Below are 18,636 nucleotides of genomic sequence, written 5' to 3'. Positions count from 1 at the left end.
CAACACTGATATCTGGAGCCGAGCTGGTGCCTGTTCGCACAGCGCCGGGCGCGGTCACGCCGTGAGCCGACCACAGGTGGCGTGGGTGACTCGCCAACGAGGCACAGTGCGACTGCGCACGGGTGCCACCGCCTCTGAGATGCCCCTCAGTACATTACTCGCAGCCTATAGTATCCACAGCACATAGCACATTCAACTGATCGTCATGCGTTATGTGTGTTTACTCAAAATTCATTTGAATTCATTCTTGTATTCCATTTCAAGACACATACTCGTTCGAGCAGGCAGTTATGATGTCCACCAGTTCACTCGAAGCGACGCTTGACCAATGCCGCACATCATCACTGACTGGGGCGCCGTCGATTGGCGATCCTTCCGATCACCATAGCGAAGCCGTGACGACATGTGCAGAAACATGAACTGGAGCATCGCCCACAAAACAAGCAGGACATGCAGGTACGTTCAGCACGCGAACCCAGACCACGGCATGTCCCATACCTCAGGACTTCCATAAAAACCAAGGTGATTCCTCCCTACCCCAACCGAAATCATTAGAGTATTCCTTGGTTGCACACTATAAACATTGAGAACAGGTTACACTGGACGCCAGCGTCCCAGCCAAGTGCGATGGGCGCGAATGTGGGCATACGACGCACACATGTGTCCAATCTCCGTTCCACCGAGCGACGCCACTTTAACCCCGAGAGGCATGGCGCCAGCATCGCCAGATTCGAGCAACATCTGGACAACATCGAACATCAGAGCGAGTGCCAGCAATGGCACTGAAACAGACCAGCCCAGCTGGGAGACGCCGAGATGCCTTTGCCGCACAGCCGGCACAATGTTGTCCAGCCAGGAGCGCCGGACACGGGCTCAGTCGATGGCCCCAACGCAATCACGCCTCTGCCGGTCACTGAGCCACGGCGTCCGCAGTCCCTCGACGAGTCCGCTGCTGAGGCGGTCTCAGTGACCCACTCAACTGAGACCACTGTTTGGGCACTCGGGGTGTGCCACGCTACAGCACCGCTGCTTGGGAGGTCAGAACAAACTGCTTCAAATGTCCATCACCCCGCAGATGAGAACGAGCCATTTGACTAATGAGATCATTCCCGACAGGTCAGAGTCAATCACACCAACAGGGTCAGTGCCAGGAAGATCACTATTTGGTTCTCCAGACCGGTCGTTGTGCCGCACACCAACGTAGAGCCCACTGTCAATCCCCAGCCAGTAATACTGGGCCACCAGCTGTCCTGATCTGCTGACGATGCACCTGTTCTCGGTCCTGGCGCAGTCCACTCCGCTCTTGGTCTGCCACCCTGGAAGCAAGCAAAACAAGCTTGACACAAGGCGTGATCTTCTGATACAGCTAGAAATCGGACTACAGCAGAACCTGGTTCACCGCAATCTGGTTCACTTTGTTTTCTCCACCATTGTATAATACTGGGTGACGCTCATACACGACCTCATAGACGACCACACTAGCGTCTTGCCACCCGCTTGTGAGTGGCAGTCTATCTTACTGCCCAAACTCCGGGGCTTCTATGGCCTCCTTGGATCCGCGATGGCACTGGGTCAGGCATCCTTCCGGCTGTTCTCGGCTCTTGTTAATTGGAAGCCAACTCCTTAATAAGCGGTGGGGGATATTGTGCCACCAAGTTTAAAGTAAAGCTGCCTTAACAGACTGGCGGTCCTTGAACCGACAATCTTACTTTTTATAAAGATATGTTGCATGGAATTTGAAATGTCATTTCGGACGCAATTTTTATTCTCCAAATTTGCCTTTACTTTTCCACGTAACGTTGCGCTACGTTGCTGCTGCTATTGTTCGTTTGACATTTTCTTTGTCTGTCCTATGCTACTCTACGTCGTTTTTTGCTCATTGTACGGTGAAAGAGTGATAACATTGGTCTAATTCTAAAAAATGAAATCCTCTCAGCCTCGACATAATGCAAGCATGGCTATGAATGCCGTTTCGTTCGTAACGATAATGAAAACCCAGCAAAATAAAACATTTGTTGAGTCAGTAGGCTAAAATGCTCCTTATAATTTGTCTTTTACCATTGCTACGAGCAAAATGCTTTTCGTACTGTTAGCTATCTCGAGACTCAGTTACTTAACTCATCGACATTTTGATCAAAATCATCGCCAATTATGGCTGATTGACGACGAATATGACACCAACTTGTTCGTGACTGACCTCAGGCGTGTCACCTGGTGACGGAGAAGGGGTAGGCGCGGATAACTGAGGCTGCCAGACAGAGCAGCCAGCACCGGGCGTTTCGGAGAAGGCTCGCACCGCCGCTGGTTTTCCTCTGGATGGCGGCCATCTTGTCTCCTGTGATAAATACACCAAAATGAAAGATCTTTGTGATATTTAAGACCATCTCATGCCTCGTTGGACATAAATTAACATGAAGGGCAAGGGTGATTGAATACAGATATCTTGTCCCCTGCTGCAAATAAATCAATGTGGAAGACAAACGTTAAGGGCAAAGACCAGTGAGCGTCGACCATGCCGTGGTCCAAGTTTTCCGGACAGGCTTTCAGCGACCCCAGGCACCGAGACTATACTTGACTGGGTCGGTGCAACCATCATTCTCCGGCTGCGGAGAACTAGTGGTGATGCTGGAGCTTCATCAGTCGGTGGCACTGAATGTGACGCGGCTTCTTCATTTCCTTCTATGCTGATGATAGCAGCAGGTCGAACCACCCAGTGGCTCTCAAGATACACAATCTCCAATTGTTAGGTTATGGGCAGTCATCCTGGTAGCCACAGGTGGGTTGTTATTTATCGACGATGTCGCCCAGGTGGTCTCATAAAAAATCAACACTCCCTGTTTCCCCTTACGGTATAGCCCAGCCCTCGCTTCCGGGAAAAGACAGGAAACGGTGCGATAGACTGTTGCGCTCAAAATCACCAGCGTTAGTCACCAGCCATTCTCTAAAGGCAGGAAACGGTGCGATAGACTGTTGCGTTCAGAAGCACCAGCGTTAGTCACCAGCCGTTCTCTAAAGGCAGGAAACGGTGCGATAGACTGTTGCGCTCAGAAGCACCAGCGTTAGTCACCAGCCATGGTCTGCTACCCCAGAGCGTCAGCCGGGGTGCCACGGCACCTGGGCCTGCCTCATAATCGTCGCCGCTCAGGTTCAGCGGACCCGACAGCCTATTCCTGACTCCCCGAGGAACTCTCCACGCCCACTACTACTGGGAACCACAGGTGCGGGCCCGTAGGTGATGCCATCTGGTGGTCCAAACCGCAATACAACGGACACGGCATATGATATCGATATTTGACGCCGTGGTGTAAAACGATGCTTACGTCGACAGCGGAACTTTTCCTCTGCACTGAGGCGACGTTTTGCAAAGTTAGTAGGGAGGAGGCTTGGGCGGCGGAAAAGGCTAAACCTACGCACAAATTACGCTAAAAACGTGTTTCTATCCGGGCTTCGTCCCCTTTCCTCTCAAAGCTGGAGTGCACCGACCCAACTGCACATGAAAACCCGCTCCTGTCCCCGCACAGACCTAACTACGTCCGCAGCCGTGCGCCCATCCTTCCGGAGGGAGGTGCCCCGCACAACGCTGTCCGCCGGCCGGAGGGAGGTGCCCCGCACAACGCTGTCCGCCGGCCGGAGGGAGGTGCCCCGCACAACGCTGTCCGCCGGCCGGAGGGAGGTGCCCCGCACAACGCTGTCCGCCGGCCGGAGGGAGGTGCCCCGCACAACGCTGTCCGCCGGCCGGAGGGAGGTGCCCCGCACAACGCTGTCCGCCGGCCGGAGGGAGGTGCCCCGCACAGCGCTGTCCGCCGGCCGGAGGGAGGTGCCCCGCACAGCGCTGTCCGCCGGCCAACAGTCAACTGCACCGTCGACCGCGCCCCTCGCCCGACAGCCGTAAAAGCATCCGCGATAATTCGCTCGGAAACCACCGACCGGCTGTCCAAGACTGGCGACAACTTGCCGGGACGGCTCGGACGATGTATGAGGGTGGACAAAGTGCCGGCGAAAACTTGGCTAAGCAGATTAGTTGGAGAGTTGGGTCTGGTAGGGCCAGAACAGAACACCACTGAATACGACGTCGAGCACAGCCGCCCGGGGATCCCGCTTGGAAGTGCCCTGGGCAGCGAAGAGCGTGCGCTGGGGGCTTTCCTTTCTCGGAACACAGGCACCTGTCAACTGTTGCGTGCTTGGTGTACAGGGAAGACAGCACAGTACTGGCAACACTAGGGGACATCAGTTGCACCCGCTGGACGGGAGACAGGCTAGTCCAATGCCTGAACAGGAAAGAGACCGCTCGGCGCACTGGCTGGATGGGAAAGAGACCATTCCCTGGCTGGACGGGAAGAGACCATTCCCTGGCTGGACAGGAAAGAGAACATTCCACTGGCTGGACGAGGACGGAACCATTCGATTGGCTGGACAAGGACGGAACCATTCGATTGGCTGGACAAGGACGGAACCATACCATTGGCTGGACAGGAAATATGCTACCGACTGGACGGGAAAAGCAGACCTTCCATCCGACCGGTGCCGACTGAAACGGAGGTGGCGCCAGGCACTCTCCGGTAGTGATTGTATAACAGGAACGATATTTGCGTGTTATGTCCGGTGGTCGTCACGACGGAGAGTTCGGAGCTGTTGCCGATGGTCTGTTGCAGGATAAAATTGTTGCCAGCTCCAAGAATAGCAAGGATCAGGCTGTTTGTTCAAATGACGTTTTAAATGCAAAGCCACAGCCGCCAGTGCATGTCACAAACTTCGTATGAATACTTGGCGCCTATCCTGTTGCATCTCCCCACAGCACATGCTCCCGCGCAACCGCAGCATTTTTAACAGCTTGTTCGTACACCGCTGCAAAACCGCTCCCGGTGTTAACTGAGCTGACCTTGGGAGACACATGCTTCCATGGAAGTATTGCTAATATACTATCCTCGCCTTGTGAGACGCTTACGTGCGCGGCGTGGTATCCTTATTTGCTCTCCTTAAGCAAATACGGATAAACATAGAGCACGAAGGCGAGAATAGATGTTACCTGGCTCACCTTGTAAGGCACATATGAGCATGAATGGGAGGATAGGCGTTAGCTGTGCTCATCTTGTGAGACGCACACGTGTGCAGAGGCGAGCATAGGTGTCAGCTGTGCTCACCTTGTGAGACGTACACGTGCACGGAGGCGGGGTCCGTGTTGGAGGGCTTGCAGCTGTAGTTGCCCGAGTCCTCCAGCGTGGCGTCCGTGATGGTGAGCCTGCTGAACGTCTTCTCCTTGGACTCGGTATCCACGCTGATGCCGCCTCGGTGCTTGTCGTAGTTAATCATTACGTCGCCGTGGTACCAGAACACGAAGTTAGGCGGTGTGGGGCTCTGGAAAGGAAGCGTGCTTGTAACAGGTGGTATTCTGCCTATCGAGATTGCTTATGATCATATTATCAAGCGCGGAACCTCGTACCAGTATAACAAAAGAAATGCTTTCCCAGGAAGCCGCTAGATAAGGAAGACATTTCACAAGACAGAGCCCCATGTGAGGCGGTCTCAGACGTTGCCCCTATCCATGTCTGTGTTCCGTTCCACGGATGGCCAACAGCTGGCTCCAGTTGTCGCCGAAAAGTCACCTGGGGCGTCCAATTCACAATATGTGGGTTTGAAACATTTGAGGAAAGCACGAGCTGACGTCACCCCCTGGGCTGTCTCGTATCTCAGTTCTAGCGCCCTGTAAGCTGTTTGTTTTTCCTAAACATTCTGTTGAAGGTGACACGCGGCACGTGTTATGCCAACGTGTCCCAGGAGACAGCGTAACTCGTAATAGCTCTTCGAGTTACATGCAGAATAACACTTCATTGTTGTCGGTCGTGCCAAACATGGCCGTGTTTTCGATTAATTAGCCCTCGTTGCTGAGTGCCTGTACGAGACCAGGATTTCTTCACGTGGAATCTGCACCAACAGTCTAGAGGACAAATTGCCATGATTTATTATACAGGCCAGACAAACCGCTTTCAGGATCAGGAAGCTTAGCGGGGATGGACACAACGTGTAAAAATGGAGACGCGGTACGCATCAGTGTTCCTTTGCTGTCACATACATAGATGTCAAACAACCAAGAATACCATGGAACGGCGATTACAGTTGTCTGAAACATACTCAAGACGGCCATCATTTTCTGCAATCGTTCATTCCAGTCGAATGTGCCCGAAAGTACCGCCGGAAACGCACGTCCTTATTCCATTCCAGCGGCACAACGTAATCTACAGCACGCACGAGTTTTAAGAACGCTGATACTGTTACAACGCTTGACAACAGACATCGAGGGCACTATCGATCAACCTAGACTAATCACTAAAAGGCGTTTGATCTTGCATGTACGAAACTAGCTAAAACCTGTTCCAGTGTCTAAAAGTGCGACCGTCTGAACTCTCTGAGCGCTGCACGCCATCCGAAACATCCACCGCGTATGGTCATTATATCGTGACATCACCATGGTGGGCGGCGTATGACGCCACTGAGCGGTGACGTCGGCGAGTGTGACGTCAGCGCGACGGCCGCCACCTTGCCGGCACGGTTCGCGCGGGCTGAGTGATGAGAGCGGCAGAGTGGCACGACATCAAGCGAGCCGCGGTGCTCCGTCATCTGCCCGCCCCTGGTCCGCGTGCGATCCATACCGAACAGCGGTCCAGAGCGCGGGCGCAGGGCACCTGCGGGCGCCCAGGCGCGCCCCGTTCCCGCGCTGCGACGCCCCCGTTCCACTTGGCTCATCATTGTTGCGTCGATTTGGCCAGACAACTTCTGAGCAGGCCCGCACCGGCCTGCTCAGACCGCCGGTGCGGGCCTGCTCAGACCGCACCGGCCTGGCCGACGCGCTCCTGTGGAGCTCTCTGCATGAAAATGCGATCGGGTGGAGCGAGTCGTTAACCTAACTTAATCGGCTTCAGGCGTGGGCGGCCAAGTCGGCGGCTGTCGGACGAGGTGGTCGACGGCTGGTGCTGTTGTTGCGGCGGTGCGCCGGATTTGCAGCTGCGCCGGCGGAATGGCTCGTTAATGCGCTCAGCCCCGGTCGAAGGAAGCGATGCGGCCCAGATTGGGCCGGTGATGGTGCTGTTGTCCGCCCAAGCAATTCCAGATCGAGCACGGAATGGAGCGTGGGGCAAAACGGTGTAACGGAACATGTGCATTGTCGATGGGCTACATCTCAGTTGCATGGATATGCAGATCATAAGATTCTCTCATATAGCGACTGAGTCATCCTGCAAAGTGTGCGCTACATGGTCACGTGGCCTCCCGGCTGCATTTAACATAGCGCGCTGCAAGAAAGAATGCATTGCAATAACATGATTTTCACCAGCATTTGACAGCCTTAGAAGGTCAGATGGAAACGGCAATTTCTGATCATCAACAGTACGCATAAAATGTGCAGGATGTTTGCATGAGGAGCGTGATTTTCCATCATGTACGGCAAATCAGATATGCAGAGCGCAAGCTCATGCATACTGTATTCCGAAGCAGAATTAAAAAGTCGCCTTGTCCTGACAAGGCACGTGTTTCTAAGTACATTCACGAGATAAACAAGAGAGAGTCAAGGCCGATCTTAATTGACTCCCACAACTCAGTCATTTAAAAACCAAAGGGAAGCAAATCGAACGTTCCAGCGAAACGTCAATAGCCTAAGCTGAGCCCTGCCACATACGGGCTGACGTCAACACACCGCTCACTTCTGACGGCTTTAAACATTCTAGCGCTTGTGAGAAACGCAATTGTCAGAAAGATATGGAACAAACACACTGTACCAAAACGTTCCTGGCAACAACATTCCGCGGCACTTGGCTCGAATGCGTAAAGCTAAGGGGTGATAACTATATCAAGACGGAACATGGCACCGAAGATTACCTCATGGATCGCGTGTACTTCAGCAAGCCCACTACACAGCCCACAATTAACTTTTCCACCACTCACGCCAGGTGGTGGTGCATTGCTTCACTGTTACACTGTCTAACCGCCTATCGAATATGGTGTTCAACTGCGGTGTCTTTCTCTCAGACTTTGACAAACAGACCAGCTCTATGGTGGCGTCTCCTCCCCTTGTCCACCACGCAGAACAGTTGTATGGCATTGCTCCACTAGTCCAGTCTACCACACAGACCAGCTGTATGGTGGTGCCTCACCGACCTTGTCAACCACTCAGACCAGCTGTATGTGGCGCCTCACTCACCCTATCCACCACGCAGACCAGCTGTATGGTGGTGCTTTACTCACGCTGTCCACCATTCAAACCAGCGGTATGGTGGTGCTTCACTCATCCTGTCCACCACTCAGACCAGCTGTATGGTGGTGCTTCACTCACCTTGCTCACCACGCACATCAGCTGTATGGTGGTGCCTCGCTCGCCTTGTCCATCGTGCATACCAGCTGTATGGTGGTGCTTCACTCACCCTGTCCGCCACACAGACCAGCGGTATGGTGGTGCCTCGCTCACCTTGTACGCCATGCACACCAGCTGTAGAGTGGTGCCTTGCTCACCTTGTCCACCACGCACGCCAGCTGTATGGTGGTGCTTCACTCACCCGTCCACCACGCAGACCAGCTGTATGGTGGTGCCTCGCTCACCTTGTCCGCCGCGCACACCAGCTGTATGGTGGTGCTTCGCTCACCCCGTCCACCACGCAGACCAGCTGTATGGTGGTGCATCGCTCACCTTGTCCACCAAGCAGACGAGCTGTATGGTGGTGCTGCACTCACCTTGTCCACCACACAGACCAGCTGTATGGTGGAGCCCTGCTGTACGTGATACTCGGGTCCGCTCGGTATTGTCGCCACCGGCTGGAAGACGTGCAAACGCACAAACCGGGACACGTAGCCGGAGCCGGACGACACCTGAAACACAGCACAGCAAAGGTTTCGACACTAGCTTAACGGGCAGCGCCCGCATTGAGGGCCTTCACTTCAAAGGGAGTGGGCCACTTTTGTACTTTTCACTTATTGTTAGATCAGATGCGTACGATTTTATCAGCAATTCCAGTTTCCCCGGAATCGGTCTGAACAGCTCAGGCTTATTTGTAGTTGCTGCTCCGGCGGCGGAGATCTCTGGATAACCCGCTCACGACTATGAAAGTAATGCACTGGATTTGCCTTGCTTTTCCAACGTGCGTGCTCCGTAATGTTTCTAGCACACTAAGTTGTCAAAATGTTTGGGTAATGAATGTTACGAAAGCTTGAAACATTCTATTTAGACAGAAATATATGCGAACATGAAGCCATTATCCCGCAAATTCCACGAAACGCTTACTATGACTTTGATTTCTCCTCTAAGGCGTTAACTACGGTGACTCTATTCGAAGCGCACCTTTGTTTTAAGAAACGGAGTATCACATGGTTTTAAGTGACGCACTGGTTCAAACTTCAACCAATACGCTTCTCGGTAACTGCCATTAGCCGCTGGCTATGCCAATTACGAACATTCGTTTGTGCTGACGTCATTCAGAAATAGATGACAGCGGCCCTCCAGCAGATTCTGTCGCCATCATGACGACGACGGTCGCAACTGCAGGGAAGAAGCGTAGTGCTGTTACAAAGCCTTGACAGCATAATTTGGACTGCAAGCTGATTAAAATTCATATCCTTATTATGTCTTGATGATGCTGCACTGGCACTTCCCAGTGGCGTTGCTAGACGTCAGTATTCCTGGGGTTTGACTATAATAAATTTAATTTAAAAAATCCACAGGGCTGGGACACTCGTGTAAATAAAACTGATTAAGATGTGATTAGCCGGGACCGCAGCACAGATCTTCAGGGCTGGGACGCTCGTGTAAATAAAACTGATTAAGATGTGATTAGCCGGGACCGCAGCACAGCTCTTGAGGGCTGGGACGCTCGAGCAAATATATATCATTAAGATGTGATTAGCCGGGACTGCAGCACAGCTCTTCGGGGCTGGACGCTCGTGTAAATAAAACTGATTAAGAAGTGGTTAGCCAGGACCGCAGCACAGCTCTTTAGGGGTGGAAGCATTTAGGGGAATGTTGAACCTTTGGAAATATTGAGGTAAGCATCACGCATGACGAGAAAAGCCAGCTTGTAGTCATTGGTATGCTGTTAACTCGAAAAATTCCCTTTAACTATTTATCAAATATGGTTCTCAATATGTCATTGTTTGCTTACGTCACAGAACGTTTTGATGATGTAAGGGTCGCTGTCAGACTGTCGATGTCAGCATTACCACTGTGACTGACGGGCTGGCGTACTCAAAGTTCTTCAACTGGAGAGAGAGGTGACCTGTTGATTGATGCGTGTGCAGTAATCTGAATATGTTATGTGCGCGTGTTGTGGCTGTTTCTCGTGATATGTTTGCATAGTTTTCCATGGTTTTATACCGTTTATGCTCATTCCCATTCTCGGACAAGATGCCTTTCCTAATCTATTTGATTCCCAGCCTCATTTTCGTCATAACCGACAGCACGGCCAAGATTCATGCGTTATGTGTAACACAACGTGGCTGATGTTCAAAACTTGCATTTATGCGTTAAGCTGGCTGAAAGCCAATTGTCACGAGAAACATAACGAGGAAACAGAAACATCACGAGTACCCACGAAACTTTAATTTGTGCTGTCGTACTACAGTAGCGCATAAGCTAATAGTCATACATTTCTCGACCTTAAACACAATATGGCCATTGAGGGGCGGAATTCTTGCGACGTTTCTGTGACGTCATGCATATAAGTGCGAGCTCAAAAAGAGGGGGGGGGGGGTGCGAAATAGTCTACACAAGCTCAGATACAAGAGAATTTTAAGTCTTAAAAAGGAATTGCTATGAACTTCAGAGAATGGTCTTGAAAATGATTATCTCTGTTACCAACCCAATAGAAATGTGGAACAGCCCCTTTAACGTACCAGCGCACTGTAATTTCGGAATCTCCTTTGCATCATCTACAACCACAAAATCAAGCGATTTTCACCAGCAGCCCATGACAAGACGATTTTCATTGTAATTCGTCAAATCGCTCTCAAATTTCAGATGTCGTCGGATACAAAGTCAATGGCGCATGCCTTTGTCCGGCTGCCTATCGCTGTAGACAGTACCGGTGCCGGATGTGACCCCGATGTGACGGCCGAGCTGGTGCGCGGTATTGGCCGCCTGGTGACACCACGTCTGGGGTCGCCGGCAGACCCACACCCCGCGGAGCGCCTCTGAACAGACCTGCGTCATCTGCGGGAGTCCGCTGCCAACGTCGCGCAACGGTGGCGGGCGCGGGCGCAATCGGTTGGTTCTCCCGTCTTGAGAGTGCTCGTTAAAACTTATGGGAGTTGCGAGTGTTGAAACCTCAACGTCGCTTCCTACATGTTACCTGCTGTCACGATGGAACCAGTGCCCAGCTCTGCCGACGATGTAAGATGTCTATCTCGTCCAGACTGTCTGAAGATGCTTCCTTTGCTGAGCCTGATGCTGATCCAGGTGGTTTGCTGGTGAGCTTGACACCATTTTCAGGAGTGAGTGGGATGACTGGTGCTGTACGAGCAGTGCGTTCGTGTGACCCAGCGCTGACACTGGGTTCCTTCAGAGACCCAGCGATGACACTGGTTTCCGTCAAGGCCCTAGCGATGACACTGGTTTCCGTCAGGGCCCCAGCGATAACATCAGGCTCCCTCAGGACTCTAACCGAGTTTTTACGAGCCCCCGCGGCACTAGCGCTGCCCCCATGAAGGAGTTTCCGGTTTCCACAGCCCAAAGTTTATCGTAAGTTTGCTGACTTAGCTGGAGATAAGACACATATTTTGTCAATAAACTACTGAATTATCTCAGTAACCAAAATTGTTACGGGCATGCATAAAACGTAGCTTTAAAGCGCATATGTAATTTGAAGCATGCGTAGCCGATCCCATTTGTGAAATGGCTTCGGTTTGGTCAAATGACTTTTCTTCTTCGCTTTGCTATCAAGTGTCCTCCCGTTAACGTTATTGGTAGTCGCCAATATCAAGTTTCAGGGAAGATTCCGAAGATATTTATATAAACCTCCAACATGCAAAAGCGGTTGCTGTTTGTTTCGCCACACTACCGACGCCATTGGCGCCGGAAGCGCTACCACCAACGACGTAACGTTGACTCGCGTCTCGCTCCCGTAACGCTTATGAGTCCCGCGGACACATTGCCCGTGCGGCGGTGTTGCACATACCGACGACATGGAATGTATAAATACACACACACATACGCACACACCCACACCCACACCCACACACACGCACACACACAACACATACACACACACATATATATATATATATACATATATATATATATATATATTTATATATATATATATATATATATATATATATATATATATATTGTTGTGGTCTACGATTACTTCGCTGCGCTAAGTGTCGCGCCGCCGGCGTCCGCGTATCACTGCCTCCAGCCCCACAGTTTTAATTTGCACCACAGTGATGCACGATGAATCCCGATAAGTTTGTTTAATTTTCCAATGCTTGTATCGCTTTGCAGTCTCTACGTGTGGGAGACGCTGCATTCATCGTTACTTGAGCTTTGCATCATGCTCTCGACGCCCTGGCCCAAGCCATGGTTAAACAACGTTTGACATTTGATAAAATATAGCTTCATCTCACTCACTTTGATCCAGACACCGGAGTGAGATGCATGCGCTTTTATATTGTAGATCTTCACGAAGGTTAAACACAGCGTACATGCAAATTTCACGTCAACCCGAGCATCCGTCTGTGCTATCTACCCAGAAAAAAAGCGGATAGAAGCAGAGAAAGACATATGCTCTTTTTTAATTTGGTACACGCAGAACAGCCCTCGAGCCTCTCGCTTTTGGAAATTAGGAGTTCGGATCTCTTATGCCAAGGACAATATAATGTCGGTATGTATTGAAGGTATAATAGGTATAATAGGTATAACGTATAATAGGAGGCATAATAGGAGGAGGAGGAAGGTTTAATAGGGGCTAAACGGTGCTATCAAGCAGACGTTGTTTATATTGTCAAAACTCATTTCAAACTCTGCTCATAGCCGCAAGTCAACAAGGTTAGGCAAAAAAGCAATGACAAACTAATGCATGGAAGTAACGCAAATCCTCTGAATTTGTGCGGACACTGTAACAAGATATCTGAATAACCATTAGTTCCAGCTCGCTCATCCTAACACCCACTACACGTTACTACACTTATGGCTGAACGAAACACAGGCCGCCAAGCTGGAGGGCTGTGATGACTCGTGCCGAGTAAATAATTAGGAAGTCGGTAACCACAAACAACAGACATCACGAACAATGCGTTAACAATGTTCCTGGCCAATGCCAGATCAGCAAAGTCATCGTGACACGGCCAATGGGTGAGATCTACTTTTTCGATCCGATGTTGGTAAAACAGAGGTGTATGTGAAATGTTCAACGCTATGAGTAACAACACTATGCCACAGCACACAACCTTACGCCATTTTATTGGCCATTGAATCAAATACTTATGTTACAGAAGCAATCGGCAGTTGGTCGCGAGTTCACCATTCATCATCATCATCATCATCACCAAGTTCATCAGAGAACACCATTCAAGGCGATCCTGTTCGTGTGGATGTAGCGCTCCACCATGTTTCGACGTGATGTGACATCATCACGTCGAATCACGTGACATCATCACGTGGCTATACCGTGGCGATGCATACCGGGCCAAAAGCATCCCCAGTAAAATTTGACTGGCGTGATGCGACATACACAAATACCACGTCTTTTTATACCTGGGGGAAGGGCACCTGGGCAACGGGCCGTGATAAGCAAAATTTCTGCCACATATGACACCGTATTATTTATGCGACGGAATGTGTGCTTAGATGACCGGGTGTGATCTTACCATTCACATTTTCAAGCAGGCAGCCATCGTGCTTACCGTCATTATCTACGAGATGGACGTCCTTCATGCTCCATCTCTTGAAATTTCGTGTACGCAGTCCTATCTTACGATTAGCTCCGTTCTTGGAGTACCCTAGCACTCGCTGCTTTCGTTACTTTCAACGTAATTACATCGCAGGAGACAACAAAAAAGTTAAGTCTTAACGCCGGCGTGCTTGCAGTTTTTACGTCGGTGGGGTTCGTCACAACACATGTTAATGACGGAAGCCATACCTGGTGGAGACCCAAAGCTTACAAGCCTTGGTGCCATTGCTGCGAGACCGTAGACGTTTTCTCGACGCACCCAGAGCTCTCACCACGTCCTTTACCGCGAAGATGCGCGGACTATTTCGTGTAGGTTATTTCAAGATCATCCAGGCATGCACGTCACAATAGAAACGTCGTTCAAATCCTGTCATCCCATAGACTTTGCGGTGTTCAGTGTCATGGCAAATCAAACCGCTGAGCCGTTCTGATCTGACGTTCATGAGCACGATTTTTAGATATCATGGACGTCAATTGGCCCCCAATTAATGTTGAGCACGGTATGTAAATTTCAGTCACGATTTGGTTATTTAGTTTTTTGGATTAGAGTCATTTCAACCAGTAATGATTATTTCAGGGATATGGGATGACGGAGAATGGGTTGCGGTGGGGCAGGACTATATGCTCTTGGGGGACCAACCGCCGGGCTTTAGCCCGCATAGGGTCCCCTCTGCTAGGTATGCGTCTGGCGCCCGATCGGGCTCTACAGGGGGCCTCTCGGCAAACTGGTCGCTGGCGCACGCACCCTACCCTGGACTGCCGGGCCTCGCGAGGATGCAGGATGAAGTGAGCAAGAAAATAAGATGGTCGGATGTTCAATCTCGAACCACGTTTTGTGCTACGTTATAAAAGAAGTTGGACATGGCTGCTAGTTATTACCGAAATAAGACGTGTAATCGAATAACTTAACACGCGCCCGGTTGGCCGGTTGAATACCCTTCGCTCGGAAGGAGGGGAGCAAGTTGACCCCGTGCGATCTGAAACCCACCTGAAAGCAAATATACACCTAATTCACAGGGTACATTGGCCCACATGTGAACAATGATGTTCTTAGGATATGGTCTTGGGATAAAGTAAGATCAATCAAGGTTTCATTCCAGATTGGTGTCGAAAGCGTACCCAGAACTCTTCCTGCAATCGCCCTAAACCTGGATAGCTGTTATAAGCAAACCTTCATTAGTTTTCAGGTAACTTTAGGTGACCTGAAAGGGTGACTTTTTTGTATTAGAAGGTGAAGGTGGCGAGAAACCTGCGAGATTATTTATATGTTGTTATCTGAATAAGACTCTCATACCACGTAGGTGGCATGTCCCTAAAAACAACATGTTAAGCTGGCTCATTTTAAGTCATTGACCTGCTTTGACCTTTATGACGCCCACGGACCATGGTTTGTGTGGTCCGTGTTAGCAATAACTTCAAAATGAGCACCAGAAGCTAACTTACAAAGCACGTTTTCCAGTAAAGAATAGGTTAGTTTTGACCTTGTTATGCCTTTATACCTTACCATAGGCCAATAAAATGCATTCCAATTGTTTTATTTAGAAAATTGCAATACTTTTATTAGCAACAAAAACATGGAAATTATATTGCATTATGAAGAATTATTTTCGTATTGTGTTAAAATACTTATATCCAAAATTTATAATTGAACATTATATACAGTATTATGAAATATTATACTAGTATTCAAATTTTATTTAAAAATTGAATTTAAAAGTAGAAAACTATCTCAGAGGTGTACGGCTTCATCCAACACTTTGTTGTCGCATCTGAATGAATTATCCCTAGAAATGACATTTTCTGGTGGCCTCGACCTGACGTTGATCACCAAGGCTACTAGCGTAAATGGCTACACAGACGTGATGTCATCATGGGACCTAAGTTTGGTAGTCCGCGGTATGACTTTCGGTTGATACTACGAAAAGGTTGTTAGGCACTAATCACATGATTAAAAACGCAGATTTCGCCAATGAACTGAATACCAATTCTGTTCTATATCTCCATTGTAATGTTAGGCTAACTGATCTCGCAATTTTGCATCCCGAACTTCTTTAAGACAACGCAACACTAGGATCTGAATTCAAAAATAAATCCTACTGAACCACGTTTTCTTGTTCCAGCGCCCGCGCCACATTTGTCGTGGCCAATGCGCGCGAAAATTCATATGTATTGCGTTTTTGTAGGAGATTTATATGCAAATGAATAAATATCACATGTAACGTTTACAGTAAATTCGTTAATGCGCGAAGATTGTCAATATATTCGCATTGCAGTTCCTATATGGAGTGAAATGTGAAAATAGGGTAATGCCGGGAGAGCAGGTGCCAAGAATTTTGCTGTTGCTGCGCTATGACCTCCCTAGGTGTTGGTTAACTTGCGGGCCTATAATGGATGGATTAGCTAAAAATGGCGCGCAAACAATAATATCTCGACCACCCCAGAATATATTTTATCTGATTATTTCGGAGCTGAGACATGGGCCGCGATTCTTTGACTGGCAGAAGTTGCAAAACTTGCCAGAAACCGGCCGTTTTTGCAGGAAAATCTGCTATCTTGAACTGAAACTGAAATGGCACGCGGTGTATCTAAGCCTCCCAGGGTCACTACTCACTACACTATGAAGGCAGGCCAACGCCGCATCCAACCTAAAAACGATCCCCCTAAACCTACAGGATGTGCATTCCAACTTCTCAATGCGCGTCCCAGGGTGCTGCGAGCCCGTCCGACCCGCCGTATCTCATCCGCAACCTATGTTGCTGTTTTTGTATGTCGTACTTCCTTACGCAGGCTGTTTCTAAGCACTTCCGGCTAGATCCTCGGGATAAATGACTTGTGAATGGGTTACCCGATCTGTCTGTCGGGGGCAGGCCAGAGGCGCATTTCAGCAATAATTTTGCAGCTCTGGTACAACCCAACGTCATTTCTCAGCTCAAAATGCTTTATTAAATGTGCTAGGTCGAAACAATTGGTTTATGGAAATATTCATGCTTAAACCAGCCCGCAAAGAACAGCGTTTTTACCCCGCCGCAGCGGTGGTGCCATATGACTTAGTTCCATGATGACGTCACAGTATCGCTACCCACAACGCAGTAATGCGGGGCTTGAATTTGACCTTCCATGGGTCAGCAACCTTACAAGGCACATCTGATATGATACCAAAACGTCTGCTATTGAATTGCCAATAGTGTACAAGTTTAACGCGGCTACGCCACGCCATTCGGAAATCATTCTTGAAAAAACGTCGGGGGAGGGAGGGGAGTAAAGTGATCCCAACCGACCGTGTATTAAGAAAAACGCCTAAACCGAGAATGTGAATACAAGTGAATGCAACGATTGAAAAAGAACACCACGAGAAAGGGCCGAAACACGAACACGCAACGAAGGTTTGCTCCGCACGCACGTGCAGGACTGTCATGGCCACCTCACGTAGATTTAACTACTACATGTTAGGGCGGCAATTTCACTCAGCTAATTTAGCTGCACATCAACGCCATACAAACGTTCCATGACTCAATCAACAATGACGCATTGAGGAACATGTTAAATAGAGACGTTTTGCTGTCTAGCGCAGTCTTTTATGCAGCAAAAGCAAAAGTTCCTTCTTAAAATACACCAATAGTTAAAAGTAAGCTTATTTTATCATTAAAAATTGCTGACGTCCTTAATGGGACGAAGCTGTGGCACATCAGGGGGTGGGGAATCGATGTCAGGCAGCACATTCTGCACTCTGACGTCTTTCAGCAACTCATACATTGTCTTAGAAACTGAGCGCTTGATACGTCTGACCAGAATAGCATTCCCATGCTATGATAGTTCTCATCCAAAAAAGAATGGGCGCGCCTGTTATGAATGTCCTTCGGTAAGCGTTGCCATCAACATTGGCCTTGCTCGGCATAGAGGAATGCGTTACACCTCTGAGACAGGTGGCGGGCCACATCAGAAGACCACAGGCAACTTGCTGTCTGGCCTCACTTGCACTCAGTTGGACACTCTCCGCCAGGTCCAACACATTATCCAATGATTTCTTGCTTATGGTTCTCGTGGCAGGTAGAGTAGATCTCTTCATCCTTGACGGTACATGCTTTCCATTTGACGTGTGTCCTTGTGTCTGTTTTGTTGCAGTTTTTGGGTTATTTCTTATTTTGGGGTGGGCTGGGTGCCATATTGCACCTTCGGAACTTACTTCCTTGCCGTCAGAATTCGTTGTGATGCCTCTCGTTTTCCAGCGGCGCCTCGAGAAGCAGCTGTCGCTGTTTGTTTTTTTAGCTGGATTTGGTTGCTCGGTGGTAATTTTCAGCTCTAGAAACATCCTCACGGGCCTTGGCAGTTGCTAGCGTTCGGAAAATACTCGCTTGTGGAATCCCAAACGGTCCACAGTGCTACGAAATACATGAGTTAGGGGCCGCCCGCGTTCTCATGGGCATGTCTCGCGACAATCTCACGGGCACCCGGCCTTCATACTGACTTCATGACGGCAAAAAAGTACATTTTCTGCAGTATGTAATTCATGAAGCTTTTTGCATGATTTAGATTTTACGTGCCAAATGCCCGTGGTGAGAATCGCCATGTTAAAAACCCGCACAAGTAATGGAAAGCTTCTCATATCCCAATTGCCATCTCCACTTCCGTTCAATTCTAAAAACCGATCATCCTATCTTACGAATGCAAGCAAATAAACGCTGCCATTGACGAACGCTATTGTGTTAAAACA

At 49.5% G+C, this 18,636-nt stretch overlaps 1 protein-coding gene across 1 annotated transcript in view; it reads right to left on the bottom strand.

The window, feature by feature from the left end:
- Positions 1 to 250: 250 nt before the first annotated feature.
- The window catches only part of LOC119112172 (lachesin), a 72,854-nt gene continuing 54,468 nt past the window's right edge, over positions 251 to 18,636 (bottom strand). The window contains exons 4-7 of the mRNA XM_037236238.1: positions 8,719 to 8,853; positions 5,142 to 5,355; positions 2,198 to 2,335; positions 251 to 1,316 (exon numbers count right to left, since the gene is read on the bottom strand). Coding sequence (XP_037092133.1) covers positions 2,208 to 2,335; positions 5,142 to 5,355; positions 8,719 to 8,853 — 477 coding nt within the window. The 3' untranslated portion in view covers positions 251 to 1,316; positions 2,198 to 2,207. The remainder of the gene's footprint in view (positions 1,317 to 2,197; positions 2,336 to 5,141; positions 5,356 to 8,718; positions 8,854 to 18,636) is intronic.

This window comes from Pollicipes pollicipes, unplaced genomic scaffold (assembly GCF_011947565.3).
Source record: "Pollicipes pollicipes isolate AB1234 unplaced genomic scaffold, Ppol_2.1 Scaffold_7261;HRSCAF=8764_pilon_pilon_pilon, whole genome shotgun sequence".
Classification (NCBI taxonomy): Eukaryota; Metazoa; Arthropoda; class Thecostraca; order Pollicipedomorpha; family Pollicipedidae; genus Pollicipes; species Pollicipes pollicipes.
Note: the sequence above shows the minus strand (reverse complement) of the source record. Positions and strands in the feature narration are given on the sequence as shown.